This window comes from Sinohyriopsis cumingii, chromosome 16, assembly GCF_028554795.1.
Source record: "Sinohyriopsis cumingii isolate HCF-2022 chromosome 16, ASM2855479v2, whole genome shotgun sequence".
NCBI lineage: Eukaryota > Metazoa > Mollusca > Bivalvia > Unionida > Unionidae > Sinohyriopsis > Sinohyriopsis cumingii.
The window spans coordinates 11,262,300-11,276,380 of NC_142976.1; the positions used below are offsets into that span (position 1 = coordinate 11,262,300).

At 34.4% G+C, this 14,081-nt stretch overlaps 1 protein-coding gene across 1 annotated transcript in view; it reads left to right on the top strand.

Moving 5' to 3' along the window:
* The window catches only part of LOC149779943 (leucine-rich repeat and coiled-coil domain-containing protein 1-like), a 476,629-nt gene that overhangs the window by 243,802 nt on the left and 218,746 nt on the right, over nt 1-14,081 (top strand). The window contains exon 14 of the mRNA XM_089936640.1: nt 2,302-2,441. Within this exon, the coding sequence (XP_089792766.1) occupies nt 2,302-2,441 (140 nt within the window). The remainder of the gene's footprint in view (nt 1-2,301; nt 2,442-14,081) is intronic.

Sequence of the window (14,081 nt, forward strand, 5' to 3'; positions counted from 1 at the left end):
TCAGTTTACTGTGGGAGTTTGACATGAATCAGTTTACTGTTGGAGTTTGACATGAATCAGTTTACTGTTGAGTTTGACATGAATCAGTTTACTGTTGGAGTTTGACATGAATCAGTTTACTGTTGGAGTTTGACATGAATCAGTTTACTGTTGGAGTTTGACATGAATCAGTTTGCTGTTGGAGTTTGACATGATGTAAATCAGGGTTGATATCTTGCATTCTAAGGAGTAGATGTAGATCAGGATTGATATCTTTCATTCTAAGGAGTAGATGTAGATCAGGGTTGATATCTTGCATTCTAAGGAGTAGATGTAGATCAGGGTTGATATCTTGCATTCTAAAGAGTAGATGTAGATCAGGGTTGATATCTTGCATTCTAAGGAGTAGATGTAGATCAGGTTGGATATCTTGCATTCTAAGGAGTAGATGTAAATCAAGGTTGATATCTTGCATTCTAAGGAGTAGATGTAGATCAGGGTTGATATCTTGCATTCTAAGGAATATATGTAGATCAGGGTTGATATCTTGCATTCTAAGGAGTAGATGTAGATCAGGGTTGATATCTTGCATTCTAAGGAGTAGATGTAGATCAGGGTTGATATCTTGCATTCTAAAGAGTAGATGTAGATCAGGGTTGATATCTTGCATTCTAAGGAGTAGATGTAGATCAGGGTTGATATCTTGCATTCTAAGGAGTAGATGTAAATCAGGGTTGATATCTTGCATTCTAAAGAGTAGATGTAGATCAGGGTTGATATCTTGCATTCTAAGGAGTAGATGTAGATCAGGGTTGATATCTTGCATTCTAAGGAGTAGATGTAGATCAGGGTTGATATCTTGCATTCTAAGGAATAGATGTAGATCAGGGTTGATATCTTGCATTCTAAAGAGTAGATGTAGACCAGGGTTGATATCTTGCATTCTAAGGAGTAGATGTAGATCAGGGTTGATATCTTGCATTCTAAGGAGTAGATGTAGATCAGGGTTGATATCTTGCATTCTAAGGAGTAGATGTAGATCAGGGTTGATATCTTGCATTCTAAGGAGTAGATGTAGATCAGGGTTGATATCTTGCATTCTAAGGAGTAGATGTAGATCAGGGTTGATATCTTGCATTCTAAGGAGTAGATGTAGATCAGGGTTGATATCTTGCATTCCAAGGAGTAGATGTAGATCAGGGTTCATATCTTGCATTCTAAGGAGTAGATGTAGATCAGGGTTGATATCTTGCATTCTAAGGAATAGATGTAGATCAAGGTTGATATCTTGCATTCTAAGGAGTAGATGTAGATCAGGGTCCATTGTTGCCAGTTTGCTTTAAAATTTTTAGTTAGCAGCAACAGTTTGACCTAGATTAGCTAAGAGTTTGACCTATATTAGCTAAGAGTTTGACCTAGATTAGCTAAGAGTTTGGCCTAGATTAGCTTGTTCTTGCATCTTGATGTCTTTTTCTGCTTAGTCACTTGTCATGGACTTCATGGATTGAAACTTGTAATGGACATTTGGTAATAGATTTTGGATCATATTAGATTTTCAGTCTTAAAACTCCTTTATGAATGAAATTTTGTCATTGCCTCACCAATGCCATTTATGCACCACCCCTCCACCCCAAAAATGTTTTTAGAAGTTCTCAGATTGAAACCAAATTTGACATAAGGTTTTAAGGTAAAGGTTCTTTTTTTCTTCTGTTTCCGTTAAAATTTGTCAAAGTAGTGGACATGATTTCCTAAGAAATGTTATGGCGTCGTGGCATTGCTAATCCATCCATTAACATTTGCTCATCTGGAAATAATTTTGTAATTTTTGTAGAGATTTTCATGAACCTTTGTTATATAATTTGTTATATAATGACTAGATGTAGTGTCATCTACCTCAAGGTCAAGGTCGGTATAAGGGAAAATGTAATTCTCTGACTTGTATCCATCTTGGGTCGAGAACTTGGGTAGTGGGTGGGGTGAGCAGAATTATTTCTATGCAGTATGAATTTAAGTGGAGCAGGTAAAATTCTGAATTACTTTCACTGAAAAATATAATATATTTCCTTAAAGATCAGAAAGTCAGATACCCCCTAAACCCTCTAAATCCAAAATTATATCCCTTGACTAATCATCAATAGGGACTTCAAAAGTCGTTACATGGGAACGAGCTGTTGCGATTCATGTGTGATAAACCTAATTTGTGGATCTTGCTCTGCTTGGAATTCAGATGACAGAAAAAACATGAATTAAATTAGCTTTTATATTTTTTAACAGGTATGTACAAAATTCAGGTTGTGTGTATAATAAGATGTATTTTTGTAGCACAAGAAGGTGCAGAATGCCCAGATGCATGCAGCAGCACTGAGCAGGGAGGTTGAACTCATAAGAAACACTGTGGAGACCCAAAAGGGACAAATACAGCAGCTTCAGGGCCTACTGGCCAGTAGGGAACAGGAACACAGGTAAATATTTTTATCCTTTTATCCTTCTGTTCTTTTTGGAAGTATACCAGAATTACTGAGAAGAGGGTAGAGTGAGGAAGAAAGTAATAAAGCCATCTGGGCATAGGAAGCCACTCGCTGCTCTGAAACTTTCAGTCTAAAGGTGTGTGTACCTTTAGTGCAAGAGGTCTTAAGTCAGATCCTAATCTGCAGGTGATAATTACAAAATGATTATTGTGGTTTTGTGAAATAAAAGTATTGAACACACTATCCTGAAGCATTTTGTGTGTGCATTATGCAGGTGATCTTTGTCAGCAGGTACTCTTATAATATCACTGCTTCAAGTTGCAAGCACAATGGTATGCACATTTGCAATGAGTACTTTCCAACAAAGACCTGTTGACACATCAGTAGGACACTGACCACAGCATACATCATCACCTTCCATTTTGGATTTCATCGGGATTCAGACTCAATTTCATTAGGACTTTTTATTATATAGGACTTTTAATTTTTAATTCTTGGATTATTCTAGGATTATTTTTGGATTTGATTCGTAAAACTAATTTTTTTTCTTAATTTTTACCTTGTTTTTCCAGGAATATAAATTATTTTTTAAATTTAACAAAGCTTGTTGTCTTCTTATTTCTTGTTGCTGTTTAAAAGAGCCTAAACACATAACAATATATATATATTGTTATGTGTATGTGTGCATGAATATATATATATATATATATATATATATATATATATATATATATATATATATATATATATATATATATATATATATATATATATATATATATATATATATATATACACATACATACATACCGTATTTGCCAGCCTGTAAGTCAATGCAGATTATAAGTCGAATGAGCAAATTTGGCAAATTTTCCATCCTTTATCCATATAAAAGTCGATGCCAGGTACAAGGCAAGGTGAGATCAATAACTTGGCTTTGGTTTTTTTCACTTCGTTCTACACAGCATTGCAAATTTTATCCAATCAACATATATTGCAAACAACGTACATTACTGGTGCATGCTGCTTTAGCGCAGTTACATCTAATCTGTATTAATTTTTAATACTGACAATCCTGTAATTGTTTAAAATACTCAATGTGGGATCCTATATTTTTTCATACATGATCTCTTCTTCAAGATGAAATATCTTTTCACATTATTTTTCATACTTTTGAAGAATTATTTTCCATATGAAAAGTACGATTAAGCAATTCGGATGACATAATCCAGATATACGTCGATTCAGAGTATAAGATGAAGCTAAGATTTTCTGGTAAAAAAGTATCATCTTATCGGCCAGCAAATACAATATATATATATATGTATGATTTGCTAAGACCTATTGGTTATATGCAGGTGTCTCTTAATGTAGAGCTTTTTATCAACATACACTGCAGATTTTAAATTTTGTGTAATGCTTTTGTGCATGATTATGGATGTTTCACTGACAAGAATTGCTTACATTTGAAAACAGGTGTAAATGCAAAGATTTTTGATATGTGAAAAGCAAGAGTGAAAGAGCAGGCTCTCTTGAGATGCTCCCTGACATTCCAGTAGATATCATATGGTGTGGCTTTCTCTTATAAAGATATTTTGTAACATATTTTTACATGTTTTACATAAATGAATAACATGAAAACATTTGTATGTGCAATGACACATTTTACTTTGAAACTGAAAAATATAAACAATTGCAACTTTAAATCACCAATTTTGCTGAATTTCCTTATAAACAAACATGGTAGAAAAATGACACCATGTTCAGTATGTCAGGGTCAGGAAGTGCTGATTTTCAGAGAGGCATTCCAAACAGTATAATATAGATGTTATTTATTAAATGTTTTAATAATGGCTAATGATAAGAATTATTTTATGCAGACTCTTTGGTCATTTGATACAAAATATGTCATATGAAACAAAAAAAGTAATATAATAGGGCCATCTTTGCTGTGGAAGCACGAGGGAGAAGGGGCAATTTTTACCCAGGGGCTAGGTTAAGGGGATGCCATAATTTGTTTTTCTGGCGGCTAAAAATTTCAAGAATTTCCCATTTACCATAGTGTAACTGAGACAATTCTTACTGTAGTATTACTGGGTCACTTCTTACTGTAGTGTAACTGGGGCAATTCTTACCATAGTGTAACTGGGGCAATTCTTACCATTGTGTAACTGAGGCAGATCTTAACATAGTGTAACTGGGGCAATTCTTACCATAGTGTAACTGGGGCAATTCTTACCATAGTGTAACTGGGGCAATTCTTACCATAGTGTAACTGGGGCAATTCTTACCATTGTGTAACTGGGGCAACTCTTACCATAGTGTAACTGGGGCAATTCTTACCGTAGTGTAACTGGGGCAGTTCTTCACAAAACTTATAATTATGAAGGTAGAGGCAGTGTAGTACCTGACATAAAAACTTTTCTGTAAATAATTAGGGGTGCCACTAAAGAACATTGATGCCAATGGGAAGTTTTGAAAAGACAATTTTGCAGGTAGTATCTACAATATCTGTACAGATTTTAAGTATGATTCATTTAGACTGAATAATTCCATCATGAAATTATTAAACTATCCTCACTTGTTTATATTCCTAATTCCACTGAAATTGCATATTTTTACAATAAACCTCAGATTTTGTGATTAAGAAACATTGCTGCATTATGTAAACCTGTTCAGCAAATTATAACCTGGCCCTGTGTACATCCAGCAAAATTTGATCATTTAGTGCACAGAGCATGGTGCCAAAATTCAATTGAAATAATTTAAATTGATCATTAAAATAACAGGGTCCACATTTATGCCGATACCTATTCACTCAACTGCACAGAATTCTGGTAATGCTCATTATCAAATAGCAGAACAATCACTTCAATAGCAGCCAAAATTTAGCGCCAAGTGAATGAATAAGATATAAACAAAAATTAAAAACTAATTAAATTTAAAGCTTAATTAAATTGAAAGCTTAATTACATTGTCTTCAAAAATCTATTTAAAGTTTGTAGCTTTCTGCAGAAGAATGTTGTTCTTTCCTTATAACTAAATGACTATCCTTCACTTAATGAAAAGATTTCAGTGATTTAGTACAAGTCTACATATTGTCTCTTTTTATAATTAATTGTACATTTTTTTTAAATCAGGGTGTTCAGGTAACTTGAAACAATAGCTTTTAACTCATTTCATAATGCCTTACTGTGACATTTTATGACTCCTTCTTTGTTTCATAGAGCCTTACTATGGTATTTTAGCTTAATCTGCATTTACCCTAAAGTATGCTGGTTTACAGAGATAATGTTTATGAAAAAAGCAATGAAAAGCAAAATAAACGTAAAAAATGAAAATTGAATCTTGCATGACGTCCAGGTGAACAGACTACAATGCCATCAATGGAAGGAATGGGCATATTTTGCAATATTGAAATGCTGTTCAAATGCTTTCTTGTCCATGCTTTACATAACCAATTTGTGTTTTGTTATACGTATGCTTCTTGCTGTGTGTTACATAGTCAGCTCATTTTATGATGGATGTCACATTTTTCCTCTAATAACCATTATCCAAAATGTCTACATTGTTTTAAGGTAAAATCTTCGTTAGGATGATGAAAGATTTTGTCATTTCTATCATTAAAAACAAGTGACATTTTTTTCTTCTTCTAACATTTCCTATGGATATATTTATGAAATGTACTTGTGAAATAGCGTATGATTTTCTTAACTGAAAACTTCAAAATTTTGTGCATAAACTTATAGTGCTTGTGAAACAGGGCCCATGTGTTTAACTGTACTGATGAGAATTCCTTTAAACAGGGCCCATGTGTTTAACTGTACTGATAAGAAGTCCATAAATGGGGCCTATGTGTTTAACTGTACTAATATGAAGTCCTTAAATGGGGACCATGTGTTTGACTGTACTGATAAGAAGTTCCTAAACAGGGAATATGTGTTTAACTGTACTGATACGAAGTCCCTTAACAGGGCCCATGTGTTTAACTGTACTGATGAGAATTCCTTTAAACAGGGCCCATGTGTTTAACTGTACTGATAAGAAGTCCCTAAATGGGGCCCATGTGTTTAACTGTACTAATAAGAACTCCTTAAATGGGGCCCATGTGTTTGACTGTACTGATAAGAAGTTCCTAAACAGGGCATATGTGTTTAACTGTACTGATACGAAGTCCCTTAACAGGGCCCATGTGTTTAACTGTACTGATGAGAATTCCTTTAAACAGGGCCCATGTGTTTAACTGTACTGATAAGAAGTCCCTAAATGGGCCCCATGTGTTTAACTGTACTAATAAGAAGTACTTAAATGGGGCCCATGTGTTTAACTGTACTGATAAGAAGTCCCTAAACAGAGCATATGTGTTTAACTGTACTGATAAGAAGTCCCTAAATGGGGCTCATGTGTTTTGGCATATGTGTTTAACTGTACTGATAAGAAGTCCCTAAATGGGACTCATGTGTTTAACTGTACTGATAAGAAGTACTTAAATGGGGCCCATGTGTTTAACTGTACTGATAAGAAGTCCCTAAATGGGGCTCATGTGTTTAACTGTACTGATAAGAAGTCCCTAAACAGGGCATATGTGTTTAACTGTACTGATAAGAAGTCCCTAAACAGGGCATACATGTTTAACTGTACTGATAAGAAGTCCCTAAATGGGACTCATGTGTTTAACTGTACTGATAAGAAGTCCCTAAGTATTATTATCTGACTCATTTAAACTATTTCTGATAGTTCTTGTGCTTTTAGTACTTGTAAAATAGAGTAGGTCTATATCATCAAAGAACAGTCACTTAAACTGATTCTGTTAGAGCATGATATTTGCAAAAACCATTATAAGTCTTCCAATTAGAATTCTTATTAAAGAAAGCCACAGGCAAGTATTCAGCCTCACCAAATTTGAGACCATTATGAATACTAGCTAAACCCAAAGGTGATATTTACCTGGTAAGGACCACTTTTAACCTTGCTTCAGTTTCTAGATTGACATTGAACATTTCAGGAGAAACAAATTAATTTATATTATGTAAGCTTGTCCTTCATTACATGTGGGGACTTTTGATTATCTCAACGTAGAGTTAAAGGAGTGGAATGTTTTAACTTGGGTATTTATTTTTAAGTGACGGGCTGGAGAGTCTAAGTAAAGGCACAGGTGTTTTATCATAAGATTTTTATATGCCTTTCATAATGAGGATTATGTTTTATGTGGAATATGCATTGCACCCATCTGTTTTGTTTCAGTGCAATAACTTGAGTTTTCTAAACTTACTGATCTTTGCGAGTAGCTTTAAGTTGGAGTAAGATATTTGGCTATTATTTTTGGGTCAAAGGTCAAGGTCAAAGTGATTATTTGAAGAAAAAGGGTCTCTGCACACTAAAATTAGTTCAGCATAACAGACTTCAACCTAGCTTTGTAGATGGCTTTTATTTGGGGTGAGAAAAAAGCCTGTTCATTTTAGGCTTGAAATGCAAAAGGTCGGGGTACTGCAACAGAAAGAAGAAATGTGGTTTCTGCACAGAAGTCAACTTTCTTGACCATGTACCTTTCAAGAAGTTAATGGATAATGTCATACACATTGGGTAAGGCAAAAGCAATTAATGTTTGGGTCAAGTGACAAAGTCACCAACTGAAAGAAGAAAAATCGTTTTTGTCCATATTTTTTGTTCTAGATCATGTATCTTAACCAAAATTTGTATATGTGTGTGTGGTATAGATTTTTAACTTAGTTTTAATAATTCAAGTCATATTGCTATGATGTTTGCAGTGTGGTAGTTTATAATGGTGTCTTGCACTGGGTCATCATGCCACCGACATGTAGCATCATATCCCACCCAGTAACATTATCCTGACCTCAGCCGACCAGCCCTAACACTAACCTCTTAATGCTGAGTGCCAAGCAAGGCTGCTGCTAATACCATTTTTAAAAGTTATTGGTATGACTGCTGTTTTGTATATTTGATTTAATTTATATTTGATTCAATTTAATTGTTTGTTTGTAGGTTTTAATTTATTTATTCCATTACATGGTATTGTAACTTTATGTACTGGAATAGAGTTCAGTTCTGACTGATTTTTTAAATTTTTGATGTAAACAACTTTATAGAAACATTGTATCTAATGCTGACCTAGTTCTGATCTTGATTCAAAACCAGTGATAGTTTGTAGTAAACAACTTTTGTTAAGTTTTTTTAATTCTTTCTCTGAGTAAGATTCATAAAGTGGAATCAAGGTCATACTTGGAGTATGTGACAAATAAGATTTAGCAGTTGTTATGAAGTCTGTTTTTTCCAGAGGATTGACCCACAACTGGGCATCTGTTTTGCATTGTAGTTAGATTTATTACTGATGTTTTTAGAAATAATAGTTATTCTTGCTTTAACACTTGAAAAGTTAAAGTGTTTTATGTTGTGACCAGTTTTGGGCTAATTATTTTGTTTTCTTCCATTTATTTGCATTTCAAGTTTCTTTTCCCTGGAAATATTAGTGGTCTAAATTAATTCTTGGAATATTATTTTCTGTGATTCAACAAAGACCTGTTGACACATCAGTATGACACTGACCACAACATACATCATCGCCTTTCATTTTAGATTTCATCGAGATTCAAACTCAGTTTCATTAGGACTTTTTATTACTAGGACTTCTATTGTTTTTAATTCTTGGATTATTTTTGGATTTTATTCGTGAAACTGTAAGTTCTTTTTCTGATTTTTACCTTGTTTTTCTAGGGAAATAAATTATTTGTTGAATTTTACAAAGCTTGTTGTCTTCACTTTTTAACCCATTTTATCCTGAATATGACTGCGGTCATAATACCTCATTCTATCCTGAATACGCCAGCAGGCGTAGTATCCCATTTTATCCTGAATATGACTACGGTTGTACTCTAATATGTATGTGTGCAGCTTCTCTAGAAATAACATGTTATACATCACAAATATTTGTGTACTTCTTCACCTACACAGGAAATGGTTAAAACACACATGCGCAGCGAAATTTTAAAAAAACACAGTTGGAAAAGAAATTGTTGACTTGAAAATCAATTGATAAAATGATGGACAACAACTCTGATGTAAACATGGATGTTGATAGCGAGGGTAGCAACATTGAAGTTGATGATTTGGATGATTCTGATGATAATATTGACTTAAATGATGGGTTAGAATTTAATAAAGTTGATGAAAGAGATGATGCATGGCTTCATGCACTTTTCGACAACAATTTCGAGAATGAAGCTGACTTTGAAGGCTTTCAAGAGGAATGGATCCAGGATGATTTTTCACTTCGGTACAAGCGGAGAAAAGGAGTGAAAGACAAATGCAGTTACAAAAAGAACAAACGAAGTTACAGAAGAGAGAGAAACAAATGTAACTACAATCGGAGAAAGAAGAGAGAGAGAGAGACAGATGCAAATGCAAAGAGAGAAGGAAGAGAGGGAATATCAGTTTAGAAAAAAAGAAATAGAACTGGCAAGTGAAATGCATGTACCCACTTCACAAACAGATTCAAGTTTTGATGTCACTAAGGATATTATGTTAATGTCCCTTTTTAGAGAAAATGAAGTCAAATATTTTCCTGAGTTTGAAAAAAACAAACGGAGCTTCTCAGAGTCTTTTATTATCAGGTACTTTGCCTTTTTCTGAGAAGTCTTCTGATGATGAGAGTGTTCTTATTCAGTCAGTAGAGTGTGGCTTTGTTAATGTCCCTCTCTATTGTGTAAATTTGTCATCAGACTTAGTCTCAGGACCCATGACAGTCAGAACAGTGTATGCTTTACCTGTCGAGGGCATTCATTTATTACTAGGCAACAACCTAGCCAGAGATAAGGTTGTGGTTAATCCACTTGTAACTGATAATCCTTGTTTGGATCAGAAAGTCAATTCCTTTGAAAAAGAATTCCCTGATTTATACCTAGCTTGTGCAGTTTTACTAGCCCTGTGGCAAAGAAAGCTCTTGAGAATGATGTTGATCAGAAAAGTGTTCCTTTAGCTGACACATGTATTGGTCAGGCTTTTGATGAGGTCACTTTCACTCCTTGTTTGGATCAATCAAAAGATATTGATCATGTTGATCCTCTTTTAACTACTCATTTTTTTTATTCTAATCAGGGTGACAAATGACAATCACTTGTCATCAAACAGGAAAAAGATCCTGAGATCTCCTGTTTGTTTCAAAGGGCCATTAGTGAAACTGAAGCCACTGAATTACCTGTCTGTTATTTCATTAAAAATGGAATTCTTATGAGAAAATGGAAACCTCCCGAGGTACCTGCTGGTGACAAGTGGTCAGTGAACTATCAAATTGTAGTTCAAAATCTTACAGGAAATTCTTATTGTGGCCCATGAAACTTCTTTTGCTGGTCATTTAGGAATTAATAAGACTTATCACAAGATCTTGCCTCACTCCTATTGGCAAAAAATCAAAAGTGATGTTTATAAATATTGCAGATCTTGTCATACTTGTTAAATGGTTGGAAAACCCAATCAGAAGATACCTAAGGCTCATCTGCAACCTATTCTTGCATTTGATGAACCATTTAGCAGAATAATGGGAGACTGTGTTCGTCCCTTACCTAAGACCAAGTCAGGTAACCAAAACTTCTTGACCATAATGTGTGCATCAACAAGTTTTCCAGAGGCAATTCCTTTGAGATATATTAAATCTAAAACAATAGTAAAAGCTTTAATACAGTTTTTTACTCATTTGGCCTTCCCAAATCTGTCTGTTCTGATCAAGGGTCAAATTTTACATCTGGAACTTTCCACCTGATCATGCTTGAATTTGGCATCTAGCAATTCAAGTCAAAAGTCAAATTACTGTTCAACAGAACTACAATGGAGAAAACTTTTTAGACTGGTAGTAGGGTTCTGTCTTTCTTGCTCATTCTTCAAAATTTTCTTCAGATTAGGTATTATGGCCCTTATAAAGTTAAGAAGAAAATGAATGAGTTAAATTATAATAATAGTACTCCTGGGATGTAAATAAATTAAAGGAGTACCAGTATGTTGAGAGAGATAGTCATGCAATTAATTTAGTTGTACCTGTCCCACTCATTGAAGAATTAAGTGAAGGAATACCATCAAACTCTACTGATATTGAAGTGACAAATTGTCAGAATTCAGAAATTATGGATAATCTGGACCAGAAACTTTCCCGTTTGCAACAAGAAAGGAAAGAACTTATACAGTTATTATTTGTATATGAGCACTTATTTCCAAATGTTCCTACAAGAACAAACAAAATTTTCTATGACATTGAAATTGTAAATTCCACACCTGTGAAACAACACCCATACAGGATGAACCCTCACAGACAGGAATACTTGAAAAAAGAAATTCAGTATTTGCTTGAAAATGATTTCATAGAGCCCAGTAAAAGTGACTGGAGTTCACCATGTATACTTGTTCCGAAACCAGATAAAACTTTCCATATGTGCCCTGATGATAGGAAGGTGAACAGTGTGACTAAAACAGATTCATTTCCATTACTAAGAATTGATGACTGCATTGATAAAATCGGAAATGCCAAGTATGTCACCAAATTTGACCTTCTGCAAGGATTTTGGCAAATTCCACTGATGGAAAGAGCAAAGGAAATTTCAGCATTCATGGCTCCAGATGGACTTTATCAGTATAAAGTGATGCCGTTTAGGATGAAGGGTTTGCCAAGTACTTTTCAATGTCTGATGAATATGACTACCTCTGGTCTAGATAATTATGATGCTTACATCGACAATGTCATCATCTACAACAAAACCTGGAAAGAACATTTAGCAACAATTTGGAAATTCTTTGACAGACTCACAGATGCATGCTTGACAATTAATTTATCCAAAAGTGAGTTCTGTCATGCTTGTGTAACATTTCTAGGACATATCATGGGACATGGACAAGTTAAACCTGTATATGCTAAGGTCAAGGCTATCTCTGAATTCCCTGTGCCTGTTAGTAAAAAGCAAATGTGATTTTTAGGCTTGATTGGATACTTGGACAAAAATAGGAAAATAAATACATCACTGTGTAGACAAATTCATTTGGAATAATTGGTGTCAATTTCATGGAGTTTTATTGTATATAAGAAGACAAATTAAGGTAAGAGTGAATGCATGTGCATGATGTTTGCAAAATTTTCCAAACAGGTAAAAGCTCTCTGGGGCACAAGCATCTAGACACAGCTCAGTGCTGCTGGGGCATATCAGCATTGATACTGATTAACAGTGCTGGGGCATATCAGCATTGATACTGATTAACAGTACTGGGGCATATCAGCATTGATACTGATTAACAGTGCTGGGGCATATCAGCATTGATACTGATTAACAGTGCTGGGGCATATCAGCATTGATACTGATAACAATGCTGGAGCATATCAGCATTGATACTGATTAACAGTGCTGGGGCATATCAGCATTGATACTGATAACAGTGCTGGGGCATATCAGCATTGATACTGATAACAGTGCTGGGGCATATCAGCATTGATACTGATAACAGTGCTGGGGCATATCAGCATTGATACTGATAACAGTGCTGGGGCATATCAGCATTGATATTGATAACAGTGCTGGGGCTGAATGAGTTAAGACTTGAGAAGTTAAAGTGTTTTATGTTGTGACCAGTTTTGGGCTAATTATTTTGTTTTCTTCCATTTATTTGGATTTCAAGTTTCTTTTCCCTGGAAATATTAGTGGTCTGAATTAATTCTTGGACAAAGACAGTTATCAAAATTTACACAGAATTCAAAAACTGGAATATTATTTTCTTTGATTCAGCAAAGAACTGTTGACACATCAGTATGACACTGACCATAGCATACGTCATCACCTACCATTTTGGATTTCATCAGGATTCAAAGTCAGTTTCATTAGGACTTTTTATTACTAGGACTTCTATTTTTTTAATTCTTGGATTATTTTTAGATTTGATTTGTAAAACTAAGTTTTTTTCTCATTTTTACCTTGTTTTTCTATGCAAATAAATTATTTGTTAAATTTTACAAAGCTTGTTGTCTTCACTTTTTTCTTGTTACATTTTGTAAGAGCCTAGATTTGTAATACTGCATTGTGATGATTGTTTTCCATAAGTATTAAGTGCAACTGTTTACTGTTGATACAGGATGCTGGTTGCAGGCATAGAAAGTCCTCTGTCTTTTATCGTTTCTTCATAAGTTGGCTGGAAGCTGTTTATAAGCACAACTCTGTCTTGGGGTTGGGGGTATTTTACATTTTGCATAACATGTCATGTTCTCACAGGTGAATCCCACATTGGGAACTTTTAAGGGATTAGACATTTAATTTTAGGGAATTTCTGACCACACATAGTTTGAACAAGAATACTCGTGCACTGATTTATGTGTTTGTTTTGTTTTTGTGGTTTAAATGTCATTTTTCAGCACATGACAACGAATTAAGAAGGGGATGCCAGCACCACTAGAAAAAGAGAAAACTGAATCATTAAAGAGCATTTTTTTCTTATGAAATTGTTCCTTTTTTTAAATCGATTTCTTTTCAGGATACCCAACATTTGTAAGGTTGTTAACAACATTACTCCAAGAGGTTTAAAAAACCGTCATATGTATGTAAAAACATTACTCCAAGAGGTTTAAAAATCCGTCATATATATGTAAAAACA